General features: G+C 39.3%; 1 protein-coding gene across 1 annotated transcript in view; it reads left to right on the top strand.

The window, feature by feature from the left end:
• Positions 1-17,360, top strand: part of LOC116632730 (coiled-coil domain-containing protein 170-like) — a 42,640-nt gene that overhangs the window by 19,323 nt on the left and 5,957 nt on the right. The window contains exons 4-7 of the mRNA XM_032404660.1: positions 7,159-7,258; positions 8,389-8,484; positions 9,134-9,445; positions 10,404-10,604. Coding sequence (XP_032260551.1) covers positions 7,159-7,258; positions 8,389-8,484; positions 9,134-9,445; positions 10,404-10,604 — 709 coding nt within the window. The remainder of the gene's footprint in view (positions 1-7,158; positions 7,259-8,388; positions 8,485-9,133; positions 9,446-10,403; positions 10,605-17,360) is intronic.

Raw genomic sequence — 17,360 nt, 5'->3', positions numbered from 1 at the left:
ACGTCATTGAAAATGGCAAGATTCCATTTTTTTTCATGGCTGAGTAGTACTCCATTGTATATATACACCACATCTTCTTTATCCATTCATCTGCTGATGGACATCTGGGCTCTTTCCATAGTTTGGCTATTGTGGACATTGCTGCTATAAACATTGGGGTGCAGGTGCCCCTTTGGATCACTACATTTGTGTCTTTGGGGTAAATACCTAGTAGTCCAATTGCTAGGTTGTAGGGTAGCTCTATTTTCACCTTTTTGAGGAACCTCCATACTGCTTTCCAGAGTGGCTGCACCAGCTTGCATTCCCACCAACCGTGTAAGGGGGTTTCCCTTTCTCTGCCTCCTTGCCAACATCTGTTGTTTCCTGACTTGTTAATTTTAGCCATTCTGACTGGTGTGAGGTGGTATCTCATTGTGGTTTTGATTTGTATTTCCCTGATGCTGAGCGATGTTGAGCATTTTTTCATGTGTCTGTTGGCCATTTGGATGTCTTCTTTGGAGAAATGTTTGTTTATGTCTTCTGCCCATTTCTTGATTGGATTATTTGTTCTTTGGGTGTTGGGTTTGATAAGTTCTTTAGAGATTTTAGAAACTAGCCCTTTATCTCATATGTCATCTGCAAATATCTTCTCCCATTCTGTCAGTTGTCTTTTGGTTTTGTTGACTGTTTCCTTTTCCTGTGCAAAAGCTTTTTATCTTGATGAAGTCCCACTAGTTCTTTTTTGCCTTTGTTTCCCTTGCCTTTGGAGAAGTGTCTAGCAAGAAGTTGCTGCAGCTGAGGTCATCGAGGTTGCTGCCTGTGTTCTCTAGGATTTTGATGGACTCCTGTCTCACATTTATGTTTTTCATCCATTTTGAGTCTATTTTTGTGTATGGTGTAAGGAAATGGCCCAGTTTCATTCTTCTGCATGTGGCTGTCCAATTTTCCCAACACCATTTGTTGAAGAGACTGTCTTTTTTCCATTGGATATTCTTCCCTGCTTTGTTGAAGATTAGTTGACCACAGAGTTGAGGGGCCATTTCTGGGTTCTCTATTCTGTTTCATTGATCTATGTGTCTGTTTTTGTGTCAGTACCATACTGTCTTGATGACTACAACTTTGTAATAGAGCTTGAAGTCTGGAATTGTGATGCCACCAGCTTTGGTTTTCTTTTTCAATATTCCTCTGGCTATTTAGAGTCTTTTCTTGTTCCATAAAATTTTAGGATTATTTGTTTCAACTCTGTGAAAAAAGTTGATGGTATTTTGATAGGGATTACATTGAATGTATAGATTGCTCTAGGTAGCTTAGACATTTTAACAATATTTGCTCTTCCAATCTATGAGCATGGAACGTTTCATACTATTGTGGTCAGAAAAGATGCATAATATGGTTTCAGTCTTCTTAAATTTATTGAGACTTGTTTCAAAGCATGTGATCTATCCTGGAGAATGTTCCATGGGAACCTGAAAAAGAACGTGTATTCCATTGTTTTGGATGGAATGTTCTCTATATATCTGTTAAGTCCATCTGATCTAATATATCATTCAGTGACACTGTTTCCTTACTGATTTTCTGCTTGGATGATCTATCCACTGATGTTACTGGGGTGTTAAAGTCCCCTACTATTATTATATTACTGTCAGTTTCTCCCTTTATGTCTGTTAATATTTGCTTTATGTATTTAAATGTTCCAATTTTGGTTGCATAGATATTTACAGTTGTTATATACTTCTGTTGAATTGACCTGTTTGTCATTATGTAATGCCCTTCTTTGTCTCTTAGCAAAACTTATAACAGACAAAACGGACTTTAAAACAAAGCCTCTCGCTGTGTCTCTCTCTGTCAAATAAATAAAATCTTAAAAAAAAAAAGTAATTATTGATAGGTATGTATTTATTTTCATTTTGTTAATTGTTTTCTGGTTATTTTTGTAGTTATTCTATCTTCTCCTCACATCCCCTTTCCTTTGACTCATGACTTTAAGTAGTGTTATGCCTGAATACTTTCTCTCTATTTTTTGCATATATATCATAGGTTTTGGGTTTGTGGTTACTTTGAGGTTCATATATAGGACCCTAAATATATAGCAGTTTATAGTAAGTTGATTTAAGTTTGAACACATTCTTTTTTTTTTTTTAAGATTTTATTTATTTATTTGACAGAGAGAGAGAGACAGAGTGAGAGGGAACACAAGCAGGGGGAGTGGGAGAGGGAGAAACAGGCCTCCCACAGAGCAGGGAGCCCGACGCAGGGCTCAATCCTAGGATCCCAGGATCATGACCTGAGCTGAAGGCAGATGCTTAACGACTGAGCCACCTGGGCACCCCAAGTTTGAACACATTCTAAAAGAACTTTTTTTTTACTCTCTCCTCCATGTCTTATATATATATGCTGTCATATATTTTATATCTTTTTATTATATTTTTGTTACTTCTAATTATTGCCTTTCTTTTTCACTTAAAGAAGTCCCTTTAGCATTTCTTATAAGTCTCGTTTGGTGGTGAAGAAATCCTTTAACTGTTGTTTGTCTGGGAAACTCTTTATCTCTCCTGCAATTCTGAATGATAACGTTGCCAGGTAGACTACTTTGGGTCGTAGGTTTTTTCCTTTTAGCTCTTTGCCACACCTTTCTGGCTTGCAAAGTTTCTGCTGAAAAATCAGCTGAGAGCCTCATGGGGTTTTCCTTGTATGTAACTAGTTGCTTCTTTCTTGCTGCTTTTAAAATTCTCTCTTTATCATTAACCTTTGACATTTAATTATTATGTGTTGGTGATTTGGACCTCCTTGAGTTCATCTTGTTTGGAGCTCTCCATGCTTCCTGAACTTGGAGGTCTGTTTCCTTTCCCAGGTTAGGGAATTTTTCAGCTGTTATTCCTTTTTTTTTTTTTTTTTAAGATTTTATTTATTTATTTGACAGAGAGTGTGTGAGCGAGCATAAGCAGGGGGAGCTGCAGAGGCAGAGGGAGAAGCAGGCTCCCCGCTAAGCAGGGAGCCTGATGCGGGGCTCGATCCCAGGACCCTGGGATCATGACCTGAGCTGAAGGCAGATGCTCAACCAACTGAGCCTCCCAGGCACCCCTCAGCAGTTATTTCTTCAAATAACTTTTCTTTCCCTTTCTCACTTTTCCTTCTGGAACCCCTATAATGCAAATGTTTGTTTGCCTGATGTTGTCCAAGAGATCCCTTACCTATCCTCTTTTTTAAGAAATTCTTTTTTCTTTTTGCTGTTCAGCTAGGGTTCTTTCCATTACCTTATCTTCAAGATTGCTGATACATTCTTCTGCATCCTCTAATCTACTGTTGATTCCCTCTAGTGTATTTTTCATTTCAGTTATTGTATTCTTCAATTCTGATAGGTTCTCTTCTATATTTTCTATCTCTTTGTTGAAGTTCTCACTGAGTCTACTCTTCTTTCCAATCTGGTGAGCATCTTTATAATCATTACTTTAAACTCTCTATCAGGCATATTGCTTATCTCCATTTCATTTAGTTCTTTTTCTGGGGTTTTGTCTTGTTTGCTCATTCAGAGGATATCCCTCTGTCTCCCCATTTTGCTGGACTGTCTGTTTCTATGAATTAGGCAGGACAACTACTTCTCCTAAACTTGAAGGAATGGTCTTGTGTAATGTCATCTCCTGTATACCATGTGCCTGGTGACTTTAGCTGGCTGGCTGGAGCTCTGTCTGGCATGGGCTGGCATTCCCAGTGCCCTCTGTGCTGTGGCTACCCTGCTGGGATGGCTGGAGCTCAAGTGAGTGTGGACCTGGGTGGTCCCAGGACTCTGTGCAGACAGTGCAACAGCAGGACAGCTGAAGTTGAATCGAGTGCAAACCAGTGGGTCCTGGGGCTCTTCACGCAGATTGCCCTGGCGGGACAGCTAAACCTTAAGTGGGCACAGGCTGGGGTAATTCCTGGGTTCTCTGTGAAGAAGGCCCCCTGGCAGGATAGCTGAAACTGAAGTGGGTACAAACCGGACATCTTGGGTATCTCTGTGCAGAGGGTGCCCTGGCAGGGCAGCTAGAGCCAAGGCGGGGCATGGGCCAGGGGATTCTGGGGTGCTGCACAGGGCTACCCTGGGAGGACAGCTGAAGCAGAAGTGGGTGAAAGCTGGGATGTCCTGGGGTATTCAGTGCAGAGGGTGCCCTGTTGGGGTGATTAGAATGGAGGTTGGCATGGGCCAGGTTGTCCCAGGATGCTCTGTATAGGAGGCTCCGTGGTGGGTTGGCTAGAGCTGAGGTGGGGTGTGGGCTTGGGGTCCCAGAGTGCCCCATGCAGAAGGTGTTCTGGCAAGGCAGCTGGAGCTGAGGCAAGCATGGGTTGGGAGTTCCCAGGGTGTTCCATGCAGGGGGTACTGTGGCAAGGCAGCTGAGCCAAAGCAGGCATTAGCTAGGAGGTCCCAGAGTGCTCTGCATTGGGGGTACCCTAGTAAGCTGTCTGGAGCTGAAGTGGCGTGGGCCTGGAATTTCCCAGGTGCTTTGTGCCTGTATCACCTTGTATGATGGATGGAGCTCTAGTGATTGCCGAACCAGAGGGGTCCAGTGTGTGCCACGCTAGGGCTGCTTTTGTGTGAAAGCTGGGGTTGGTGTGGGCTAGGGGCCTGGGGCTCACTGAGGTGGGAGGTTGGCTATGGTGCTGGACCTTGTTCACTAGTGTGGTCCTCATCCACACTATCAAGGTGGATGGGGAATGTAACTGCGGTGCTCACCAGCCCCTTCAAAATGGAGAGTTCTAGCAGCTCCCCCTGGTGTTTTTCAGAGTTCTAGGGCTGGCTCTTTTCTATTTAGTTCCTCTTTTAAACTGTGGCTTTTCTGTGCCCCCAGGGTATCTGGGGCTGGTGTGGGCCAGGGGCATGGGGTTTGCTGGTGTGACAGGCTGGCCATGGTGCCTGGACCCTGCCCTATCTGCACCATTAAGGTGAAAGAAGAATGTAAACCCTGGTGCTCCCCAGCCCCTCTACCCAGAGAGAGCTCCACCTGTTCCCTCATTGCCCAGCAAGTTTCTAGACCTAGCTCCTTTATACCCTAGCTGCTCTTTGAAACCTTGGTTGTTCCTCCATGCCCCAGGGCATCTGAGGCTGGTGTGGGCCAGGCTCCCAGTGCTCACTGAGGCAGCAGGTCAACCACAGCATCTGGAACCCTGCTCCCATCTTCATCACCAAGGTGGAGAGGGAGCACAAACTGTGCCACCTGCCAGCCTCTCTGACCCAGAGAGAGTTCCAGTAGCTCCCTCACCCTGAGCAGGGTTTCAGGGCTAGTTCCTCCACATTCCAGTTGCTTTTCCAACTCCAGCTATCCCTCCAAGCCCCAGGGCATCTGGGGCTGGCGTGGGCCAGTGACCCAGAGCTTGCAGAGGTATCAGTCAAGGCATCTCTGTCTCTCCTGCCTCTCCATGTGGTCTCCCCATCCTCTGTTGTGCAAAAGCTGCTCAGTCAGCCCTCAACTCCCCCTTAGGCTGAATTGCTGTACAAATAGATGTAGGCCTGGTGCCTCCATGGAGGAGGTGAGCCCAGGGTCTTCCCATGTCACCATCTTGGACTGGAATGCCCTCTAGTGTTTCCTATAATGCATTTCCTCTGATAGCTTTTCCATTTTTTTCTTCTGAAACTATATTATTTTCGTTTTCATTTTTTCAATGGCTTTTTTTTTTCTGAGTATAGGATTCTGGGTTGCCAGTATTTTTTCTTTTCGCATTCTAAGATGTCATCCAATTATCTTCTGACTTCTATAGTTTCTGTTGAAAAGTTAGTCAGTCTTATTGTTGTACCTTTGAAGAGAATAATGTGTGCTTTTTATTGGTAGCAATTTGACTATGATGTGTCGTGTTGTGGCTTTCTTTGTATCTATCCTGCTGAGGATTTATAGAATTTATGGAATCTATCAATTACATCTTTCATCGGTTATGGAATCTTGGGAATTATTTTTTCAAATATTGTTTTTATCCCATTGTATCTCTACTCTCACCCTAGGGTTATAGTTATAGGTGTGTTAGATCTTTTGAGTGTGTCCTGCATGTCTCTAATATAACCTTTTAAGGTAAAATTTTCTGTTTGGATAATGCAAATAATTTCTTTTGAACTGACCCAAATTCATTAATTCTGTAAGCTATAATTCTTAGACAGATGAGAAAAAAAAACATAGAGGATAGATTGAAACTTTAACCTAACTATGGGTACAAGATAGAAAATATTGCCAAACCTAGCCATTAATAATCAAAACAAAAACCAGGGGCGCCTGGGTGGCTCAGTTGTTAAGCGTCTGCCTTTGGCTCAGGTCATGATCCCAGGGTCCTGGGATCAAGCCCTGCATTGGGCTCCCTGCTCTGAAGGAAGCCTGCTTCTCCCTCTCCCACTCCTCCTGCTTGTGTTCCCTCTCTCACTGTGTTTCTCTCTGTCAAATAAATAAATAAAATCTTAAAACAAAACCAAAACAAAACAACAAAAAACTCCACAAAGCAAATAATTAGCTATTTGTATATTTGATACTAAAACAAGCTTTTACATAAGCTATTCTCTATTGCTGCATCATTATTCTAATTCCTTTTCCTCTCATCAAATCCCAGTGGAAGAGCCCATCAGGTGTTATTAAAATAGGAGTACTTGTATCCCTGTGGAACCTCCTAATCATTACAGTGTTACCAATAGTGGCAGGCAAATATTCATGCTCAAATTTCCCCTTGAAAAGGATGGTTTAAAAATTGACCTTCCCCAGGGGAACTACCAGAGGACTTAGCACTGGATTGTTTTTCTCTCCGTTTCTCTGTCATTTCTAGTCTCTCCCTAGAAATAGATGGGTAGGGCGCCTGGGTGGCTCAGTTGGTTAAGCAACTGCCTTCGGCTCAGGTCATGATCCTGGAGTCCCTGGATCGAGTCCCGCATCGGGCTCCCTGCTCGGCGGGGAGCCTGCTTCTCCCTCTGACCCTCCCCCCTCTCATGTGCTCTCTCTCTCTCTCTCATTCTCTCTGTCTCAAATAAATAAATAAAATCTTTAAAATAAAATAAAATAAAATGTTTAGAAATAGATGGGTAACTGCACAGCTCTTTTCATAGAAAGTACATTTCTACTTGATACACATATTTAATACATTTTAAGTGGGGATTATTTCTTTTAATTATTTTTAATTGAAGTTTGAAAATTGAGTTGGTTTCATGATGTTGTTACCTACTGATATCTTATACAGAGTACATCTGTTTGAAAGAGAGAAGGCAGAACGAAAAGCAGGCCTTTTGGAGAAAAAGTTAGCAGGTACTGATGGATTCACCCCTTATATGAATATGAAGGTGAGAATAAATTTTGATTGACTTTTAAAGAAACAGGAATTTTATTACCTTGTGTTACTCCAAGAGATAATTGGCAAATGTTGAGTAGTTGGTCTCCTTCTTATGGAGGATCAGAGGAAGCAGTGCAGTGTGGTTGACTAAAAGCCTTTCTGAAGGACAGAGAGAAGTCACAAGGCAGATATAAGGTCTCTGATACTGCAGAATCGTTAGAGGGAACCAAGCTGAAAGACAACTGGAGAGGTTGTAGTTAGAGAATGAAGTGTTGGGGTTTTACATTTCTGGTATGGGTTACTTCCTGCTGCTGACAACATCTGGGTTTGGGGCTCTGAATGTAAGGTTTGAAGAGAGGTGTAAGTGAAAGTCATTGAAACCAAGGCACAGGAATCACAAAGCTAAATTGGTGGATCATCTATATTGGACCTTGAAATCTAGATTTATGGCATCAGTTGGGTTTAGAAAGAAGAGATGAGCCTGGTCCCTAGTAGATAGCAATTCACAGGATGAGTAGAGGTTTTATAGAAGAATGTTGGAGGAGGATGGGAGCCACTCTGTTGTCAAGGAAGTGGTGAAAGTTTATTTTGAAATCCTTAGACTTTAACAGTTTATTATATAATCTGAATGTAAGACAAGGTCCATTATAATCCAATTAATGTGAAGGTTTCCATTTTTTTAAAAATTTTTTTGGAAAGATTTATTTATTTATTTGACATAGAGAGAGAGAGACAGCTAGAGAGGGAACACAAGCAGGGGGAGTGGGAGAGGGAGAAGCAGGCTACTGGAGTAGGGAGCCCGATGCGGGGATCATGACCTGAGCCAAAGGCAGACACTTAACGACTGAACCACCCAGGCACCCCAGAGGGTTTCCATTTAAAAAAATTCAGGAACTACCTTCAAAGTAGTTTAAAGTAATTCCAATTTTTAATTGCCCCTCTTAAGGAATTCACAATAACACTTACCATTTTTTTCACTTCTCTCACTAATCTGTCACATTCTTGAAAAACTCTCCCAAACCAGCATCCATGCAACTCTGACCTTTTCTCCCATTGCCCTTTTATTCTGCCTCTTCTAGCCTTTTAGTGATGCAAACCCATCATTACTTCAACAATTCTAGCCCTCTTTCTATTTCTCAGTTTCACATGACAAAAAGCCCGGAAACGGAACCTATTTACTCAGCTTCTAGAGTTGAAGGTGTCAAGAAGGTGGAAAGAAGGCTAGAATTTATAAAGGTAAAATGTTCCTGTGGGAGATTGGGAAAGAAGTACAAGCATCATCCTCCCCGCCCACCCTCAGGCTATTTATGATGGAGGCAGGATGATTACAGGAGCACAGGGGAAAAGTTGGGGGAAAGAAATGGGACTTCTTTCATTTATACTTTTACGTCATCAAAATTGTTACTACTAAGTCATGTTCTATAACCATAATGAAGTCTTTATGGAAATATCCATTTCCCCCCCAAATTGTCACTTAATTGTCTTAACATTCATTGGTGATCCTTGCCTGAATCAGTTATTTTATTAGATGCAAAATGCTGATTTTAAAATTTCTGTCATTCTTTCTACATTTATTAGCTCAAAATTTTCTGTAAAGAGTGTAACTTCATAAACCGAGGCTGTTTGGTTAGCTGCTTCTCCAAGCTAAATTTCCTATGTTCTCAAACCAGTTTCTCCATATGATCATTTTAATACCTCTTGATGTTCTAGTTTGCTCTGTTGAGTATGCCCTTGTCTCTCTTATGACTCCATAACTCTTTATTTCTTTTGAGGACTTGCTCCTAAAGTTTTGTATTATGACTATATTTATATTTCAAAAAAGGAAGTAAATGTCTCCATATTAAATTCCAAAGGGGAAGTTTAACATGTGTGTTGGCATATTTAGGATAAAGGTGAAGCTATCCTGACCAAGAACTTTGAAAGACACATTTTTCACTCTGAAGGACCAAAAGATGGGCAGAAAATTTGGAATAAGTGTCAAGAAGATTCAACCCATGAGGAAAAACAGAAATATGAATTGGACAGACCTCCACATTCATTCAGCTGGGAAACCAAAACTGCACGATCCCACTATCAGAAATTCCTCAGTCAGTTGGCTACTCTTCTGAGCAACAATGTTGTCCCCATACCAGCCACCAAGCAAGCTGTGAAAGAGAGGATTCAGGAAATTGGTGCAAAAGAGAGATCTTGGAAGTTTGTAGGTGTATTGACGACAAGTCATTCTTTCAAACTTGTTTCTTTTAACATGTCAATTTTGATATTAGCCGATTTAGTAAATTCTGTGGCTCTGAATTTTAACTTTGATTTTATTTTTACTACTACAGTGATAAAAGGGAAGAGGATGTCCATTATTACAGCAGAGGTAGTGTAGTGTATTTATTAAGAGCAGAGAACCCAGGTATGAATCCCAGCTCAGCCATTACCAGCTGTGTGCTCTTGGGTAGATTACTTATCCTCTCTGGGCCTCAGTTTCATTGGTGAAATTTGGTGGGATGGGGTGGGGCTGGGGGCTGGAAGGGCATAGCTCCTATCAGAGTGGTAAGGATTAAATGAATTAATACATGATAAATGCTTGGTACAGTTCAGTGTAAGCTCAGTGAATCCTGGCTTAGAAATAGTGGTACGGTGAAGATAATGTGTCCATCATGCCTAAATCCTGGTCAGGTCAGCCAATGCAGTAAATACACTGTCAGATCAGTTCTTTGAATTTATTGGCCAACTCTATGAAAAGATTGAACCAGCAAGTTTCAATGGCTATATCTCCTTGTCACGTCCAAATCAGTTGAGTAAAATTTCATGCCTCTTCACCTTAAAATGCAAACGAAGATAGGTATTGCTTAGGTTCAATGTGTTCATAAAATCTGCTGCAGTCTGTTTATTGTAGAGTTCCAATTTTTTCTTTCACTTTTTGCTTAAAGTTCATTATACAATTTTATTTCTCAGTACTAACTGAAATGTCTCATTTTGTATATCAAACCTTTCCATTTCTTCTTCTAAAACCGGCTGATACGTGTCAAATCTTAAGTCTTCCCAGCTCACCTAGGTAGTAATATAACATTACTACCGTGTCGGTATCGGTAGAACTTGCACATAGCTTTGAAATGAAGTAGAGATCATGGGCCCTCAGGAGGTTTAGCTATCCTTCCTCCCCACAGAGGACTGAAGGCCTGCAGCAGGAAATTCTGACGCTCACTCAGCGCCTACAGCAGCTGCCGCGTCACTCTGAAGAAGCCGCTAGAGAATCGTCCCAGATGCAAGACAGGTGTAGGGAACAAAAAAGAGCCTTGAAACATCTGGAAGGAAAAATTGCTGTAAATGACTTCATTCAAGAGAGTTTAGACTTGGACAGGAATAAAGTAAGAATTTCCTGCATAAGGCATTTCTTTGACAATGAAAATGATCATATTTTATTATATTATCTAATGTTTAAAGCTGTTAATACTATTTATACTTTATGTTGGAAAAGAGGAAAATTTGCTACAAACCTTTAAACCTTCTGCTTTTATCAAAAAGCCTCTCCTCGTTCCATATCTCTCATTTCTCTAATACACACATATTCCGTGTTCATTGGAGGGCATAGTGTATTTCTTAATGTACTTTAAAAAGCAGATTAGAAGGAAAGGAGCTCAAAGGAATAACTGTACAGGTAGAACATCAGGCACTGTGTCAGCTAGATCTGAGGAGTATTAGGAAGGGGCCAGTGATGCTATTCCTCGGTAATTACTATTAGGCCAGTATCTTCTCTACTCTCCACTTCTCTGCATCTGTAAGGAAGACATGAAAGTGTCAATTCTAAGAATGGGACGGAAACAGGAAGGGTACAATATAATTTGTTTTCAGGAGATTTTTTAAAAATTCTATTTCATTATTTCTTAATAGAATTGCTTTTCACATCGTATCTATGTTATACTATTTCTGTAATTGCTGTGGCTCAAAGTGTAATCTCACTCATTCACTCACCCCTCACTCATTTAGTCTTTCATTACACTCATTCATCGTATATGCGTGGAGCACTGAGTTTAGAAAACTTCCAGTGCTTAGTGAAGTGGTATTAACTATGTTCTCCACAGAGTCTAAGTATAAATCCAGCTTCTACCTCTATTCCTGAATATGTAATCAATGATTATTCATTTCCCTGCAAACATTTTAAAACACTATATTAAATTTTAAGAATATTCAGGTAACACATGCTTTCTACAACTCTTGAAATCAGGTTAAAAGGTTTGAAGAAAGAATAATTTTCCCCAACTTTCTTTCTGCCTATTTCACCTCAGTAACCAATAGTGTATATATCTTCTACAACTATTGCCATGCTTATGGAAATATACAAGTACAAATATACGGGTGGTGGTATTTTTATAAAACTGGGACTATGCTAGTCAAATACTCTTCTTAACATAGTAAAAAGTTAAGTACCTCATGGTTTTTTCTTAGGTTAAAAGATACAGATTTAACTCATTCCTTTAATAGCTGCATAGTGGTCCACAGAGTGTATATAACTTATTTATTTGATCAGTTCCCAATTGGTGGACTATCAAAATATTTCCACCTTTTGTACCACTGCAAATAATGGAGCAATAAATAGACTTATATATCTATCTTTCCACATTGGTGCTTTCTCCCCCTGTGGGATTGAGTTCTAAATGTGAAATTGTAGGATCACAGTTTATGAGTATTTTAAATTTTAATAGCTACTGCCAAAATACTACTTCCAAAAGGCAGAAGGAATTCACTTTCCAAATAGAAATATAGGAGTACCTCTTTCTTCTTCATAGCCTAGCCAGCATTGGAGATGTCATTCTTTTAGAGACAGAGACAGAGAGTTGGGTTAAAATAGTACTGTTTTTCAAAAACTAATGATGTAATGTATGGTGATTAACATAACATAATAAAAAAATGTTAAAAAAAATAGTACTGTTTTAACATTTACCTGATTACTAACTAGTAAGGTTGGACACCCCCCCTTTTTTTTAAATGTTGGTTTCTTGGATTCCTTTGCCTCTCTACTCCTCACAATTTGGACCTCAGATACAGAAGATTGAGTTAATCAAACTCTATGGTTCATAACACATTATCTTGGGCCATGGAAGGGCTTTCTCTTATTTATTATTATTTATTCCATTTAAGTCCATTTTCCCATTCCCTCTTCCAAAGGAAATCAATCCGGGGTGCCTGGGTGGCTCAGTCGGTTAAACATCCAACTCTTGATCTCAGCTCAGGTCTTGATCTCAGGGTCAAGAGTTCAAGCCCCCCACAGTGTGGAGCCTACTTAAAACAAAAACAAAGGAGATCAACCTAATGAGTTTAAGGTATATCTTTTTGTTTATACAGTTGACCCTTGAACAATGTGGGGTTTAGGGTCACTGACACCCTCCCCATGCAGTCAAAAATCCCCATGTATAATTTTTGACTCCCCCAACACTTAACTACTAATAGCCTACTGTTGACCAGAAGCCTTACTGATAACACAGTCAATTAACACATATTTTGTATTCCATATTTGTATGTACTATATTCTTACAATAAAGTAAGCTAGAGAAAAGAAAATGTTAAGAAAAATCATAAAATACATCGACAGTACTGTACCATATGTCTCAAAAAAAATCTGTGTATAAGTGGACTTGCACAGTTAAAACCCATGTTGTTCAAGGGTCAATTGTATATGTTCTTTTAAATATAATTTTATACACATATTTTAATTTGCATAAATGGTACTGTGGCAAAACCTGATTCTATTACTTAGCATTGTATTTTTTTTTTTAAAGATTTTATTTATTTGACAGAGAGAGACACAGCGAGAGAGGGAACACAAGCAGGGGGAGTGGGAGAGGGAGAAGCAGGCTTCCCGCCAAGCAGGGAGCCTGATGTGGGGCTCGATCCCAGGACCCTGGGATCACGACCTGAGCTGAAGGCAGACGCTTAACGACTGAGCCACCCAGGCGCCCCTTAGCATTATATTTTTAAGATCCACTTAGTGTTGCTATGTGTTCATCTAGTTCATTGCTTCTGTCTATTGCATGGAGTTCTACAGAGTGCATATCTGCCATGCTCTGCCCGTCCACTCCTCAGAGATAAATACCCTGGTTACCTCTGTCCTTCTGCCACCACAAACACTGCTACCAGCAGCCTTGTACAAGTCCCCCTATAGACCTGTGGGAGAATTTCTTAGGGGTGTTTGCTCAAGATTGGAGTTGGTGGCTCATTGGGTATATGTACACTTAATCTGATTAAGTACTGCCAGTCAGTCAGCTCTCACAGAACAATAGTCGCACCAGAGATACATGAGGGATCTTGAATCTCCACATTTTTGTAATTTCTTGGCATTAACCAGCTTCCTAATTTTTTCCATTTCATTGGGTATAAAAGTGATTGCTAATTTAATTTGCATTTCTCTAAGTATTAATGAGTTGGAGCATTTCCTTTATGATTTTGTCTTTAGGCTTTTTAGTCCTTGCCTGTTTATTTCCTTTACTCATTTTCCTATTTGGGTTCCAGTCTATACTTGTTAATTTCCAAAACTGTGTGCATGTCTTCCTCACCCTGTCCAGGCATGGCAGGTCACCTCTCCATGTGGGCTCTCCTCTCACCCCAGTCAGACTCTGAGTCCCTCTGCAGGGCAGCCCTCCTCTGTGCCCACTTTTGTCGTCCTGCTTGGGTCACAGCATTTCTCTCATCATTCTGGAGCCTACCTTGTTCTGCCCACTTAATGGCTTTAGGACTGAGTTGTCCAGAGAGGAAAAGAAAGGAAAGGAAGAATAAGAAGAGAAAGAACAAGAGCAACTGGTTTATGTTTAACCTTTCACATATCCTGATAAATGTACTTATTTAAATCATAATTCAAATCATAAATTTTTCTGTCAAGAGGTACTTTAGCTTTGTTTCACAAATATTGACAAAATATTGGTCAAGTTTAGTGGTTGACCTTGAACAACATTTGACCAATATTTTCCTTATTTTTCATTTTAAATATAGTAACATGTTTTTAAGTTTCCAGATATATGGGATTTTAAAAATTTTGTATTTTATTACAACACGCTGGCAGTATATGATCCTTGAGAATTTACTGAGACTTCTTACATGGCTTAATACTTCGTTGATTTTGGTAACTGTTCCATGTGTGCTTATAAGAATGTGTTCTCTGTTGGGTATAAAGTTCCATATATAGCTAATGCTCAAGCATATTGTTTGTATGGTTCAAATAATGAGTATCTCTGATGATTTTTATATCCTTGATTCTGGAAAAGGTATCCTAATTCTCTAAGGATAATTTTTTGTTCATCCATGTATCTTTGCAGTTCTGTCATCTTATGCTTTATAGATTACTGGAGCAGGTGCACTTATGATGATATTTGCTCTCTTGTTCTTTTAAGTACTATATACATTCTCTTTTTTGTGCTTTATAAAATATTGCCTTAAATTCTCCATTTTCAGAAATTATGGTTACTAATTATACAATGTTCTTTTTGTTCATGTGTGCCTGATATATCTTTTTATCCTTTTATTTTTTGCCTTTCTCCATCTTTGTGATTAAAGACAGTATATGGTTATATTTTTTAAAAATCAAATTGGAGGGTATCCAATTGGTGAATTTAACATATTTATCTTTATTGCAATTATTATTATATTAGTATGTGATTGTCCCAACTTATTTCATAATTTCCATATATTTTACTTTCCTTTTGTTGGAGGGGTCTATTTTCCTGGTTTTTATTAAGAGATCATTTTTTTCCCCTGGTTTTAAAGTTATATGTTCTATTTTTATTCTTATGTTGGTGTTCTTTAATTAAGAACCATACTCTCTTTTACTTAATATTTATAGGAATATCATGTCCCTTTGGTTGTTGACCTCAGTCCCCAATTGTGTTGGTATTCTCTAAATTTTTAATTTTTGCATTGTTTGAATATACTGTTTTCTTTTACTTGGTTCTAATTATTTTTAGATAACCACTAAACTTGACCGACATATTTGATACTTCGTAGAGTCCCATCGTGTTACTTAAGGTTTATAGTATTACATTAGACATAATGAAAAAATATGCAAGAACTGCAAGAAATCAGTTTTTACCACAATATGGAATTTACTGGAGAGACCAACTGCTCACACATGATCAGTGTCACAGATACTCCCAACACTTGAACTCACTGCAATAGCAACAGGAGATAGCTACAAAATTATTATGGTAGTACAGTATGTAGTGCAGTTAATTTTATGCAGTTATTGATTTAACATTGCATTTTCATGTTTGTTTATATTTCTCTTGAATGAGAATGGTATCATGTATGATCTGTGGTATTTGTGTAATTTTTGATAAATTTTAACTTTTTATAATAGCTTTGTGATATTTTATGATAGCAAATGATAAAATAGACTAGTTTCTATATACATTTTATGTATTTATGACATACCTAACTTTTTAAAAATTTTTCTGATATCTCTAGTCTATGTGGTTCATCTATGGGTTTTTTCAAATTCTTGCAAATCTTTACAAGTTTTTCCAATATATTTATTGAAAAAGAAATCTGTGTAAAAGTGGACCCACACAATTCCAACCTGTGCTGTTCAAGGGTCAACTATACACACACACACACACACACTATACACACACACACACACACACACACACCTTTGACTGGTATTGTCTCTCTGGAGAACCCTAATACACTTGGCTTTTTTAAATTTTCATTTTATTTTAATTCTTAAATTTCTTAAAAGATTTTTTTAAAGTAATCTCTACACCCAACATGGGGCTCAAACCTACAACCCCAAGATCAAGAGTCACATGTTCTGCTGACTGAGCCAGCCATGTGCCCCTGCTTTTTTTTTTTTTTAATAGTTTATATCCTATTGTCCTTTTTTCCCTCCTTTCTGAAGGGTTTTCTTTTTTTTTTTTTTTTAAGATTTTATTTATTTATTTGATAGCGACATGGTGAGAGAGGGAACACAAGCAGGGGGAGTGGGACAGGGAGAAGCAGGCTTCCTTGTGGAGCAGGGAGCCCGATGCGGTGCGGGGCTCCATCCCAGAAGCCTGGGATCATGACTTGAGCTGAAGGCAGATGCCTAACGACTGAGTTACCCAGGCGCCCCTTGGAGAGTTTTCAATATGATCTTTCAACTCACTCAATTTGATCCTCAAATCGAGATTTTATCCATTTTTTTATCTCATCTATTACGTTGTTCATTTCAACTCTTCATTTGTCATATCTAATATTTCTACTTGGTTCTTTTACTTTATAATTTCTTGATCAGTTAATGTCGTCTCTCCTGAGTACCTACAACCGTGAGTAAAGGTAAAGTTAAAATTTTTACACAAAACTGAAAGTGATCAGAGAAAATAAGGCCTTGTCCTAAATTTCATTTAGTGGCAGATGAAGAATTAGTCTAACAGAATACATTTTTAAAAAATATTTTACTTATGGGGCGCCTGGGTGGCTCAGTCGTTAAGCGTCTGCCTTCGGCTCAGGTCATGATCCCAGGGTCCTGGGATCGAGCCCCACATCGGGCTCCCTGCTCAGCGGAGAGCCTGCTTCTCCCCCTCCCACTCCCCCTGCTTGTGTTCCCTCTCTCGCTGTGTTTTTCTCTGTCAAATAAATAAAATCTTTAAAAAAAAATTTTTTTTTTACTTATTTATTTGAAAGAGAGCGAGTGAAAGAGCAGGGCCAGGGCAGGGAGGGGGGAGAGCAGAGGGAGAAGCAGACTCCCTGCTGAGGAGCCCAATGTGGGGCTCCATCCTGGGATCATGGCCTGAGCCGAAGGCAGACACTTAAGTGACTGAGCCACCCAGGTGCCCCCCAACAGAATACATTTAAAGGAACAACAGAGGACAGAAATAAAGTAGGTTAATGATAACACTATGTGAGTATAATTATTCAGTGTAAACTGTATACCTGTTAAAGTGGCAATTTGTACATACAGTTTACAATTTACTCAGTTAGCTTTGTAATATAATTCTTGACAAATTAAAAACATTCTTTTTGAATATCAATATTTCACAATATGTATTTAAAATAAGATTATTAACATACTTTTTTCCTGCTATTTCAGATATCTGTAGTTTAAATATTTATAATATTAGTGATTGGTAATTTTTTTCTTAAAGTTATTTAAGTCCAGA

Source organism: Phoca vitulina, unplaced genomic scaffold (assembly GCF_004348235.1).
Source record: "Phoca vitulina isolate PV1807 unplaced genomic scaffold, GSC_HSeal_1.0 scaffold7, whole genome shotgun sequence".
Classification (NCBI taxonomy): Eukaryota; Metazoa; Chordata; class Mammalia; order Carnivora; family Phocidae; genus Phoca; species Phoca vitulina.
Note: the sequence above shows the minus strand (reverse complement) of the source record. Positions and strands in the feature narration are given on the sequence as shown.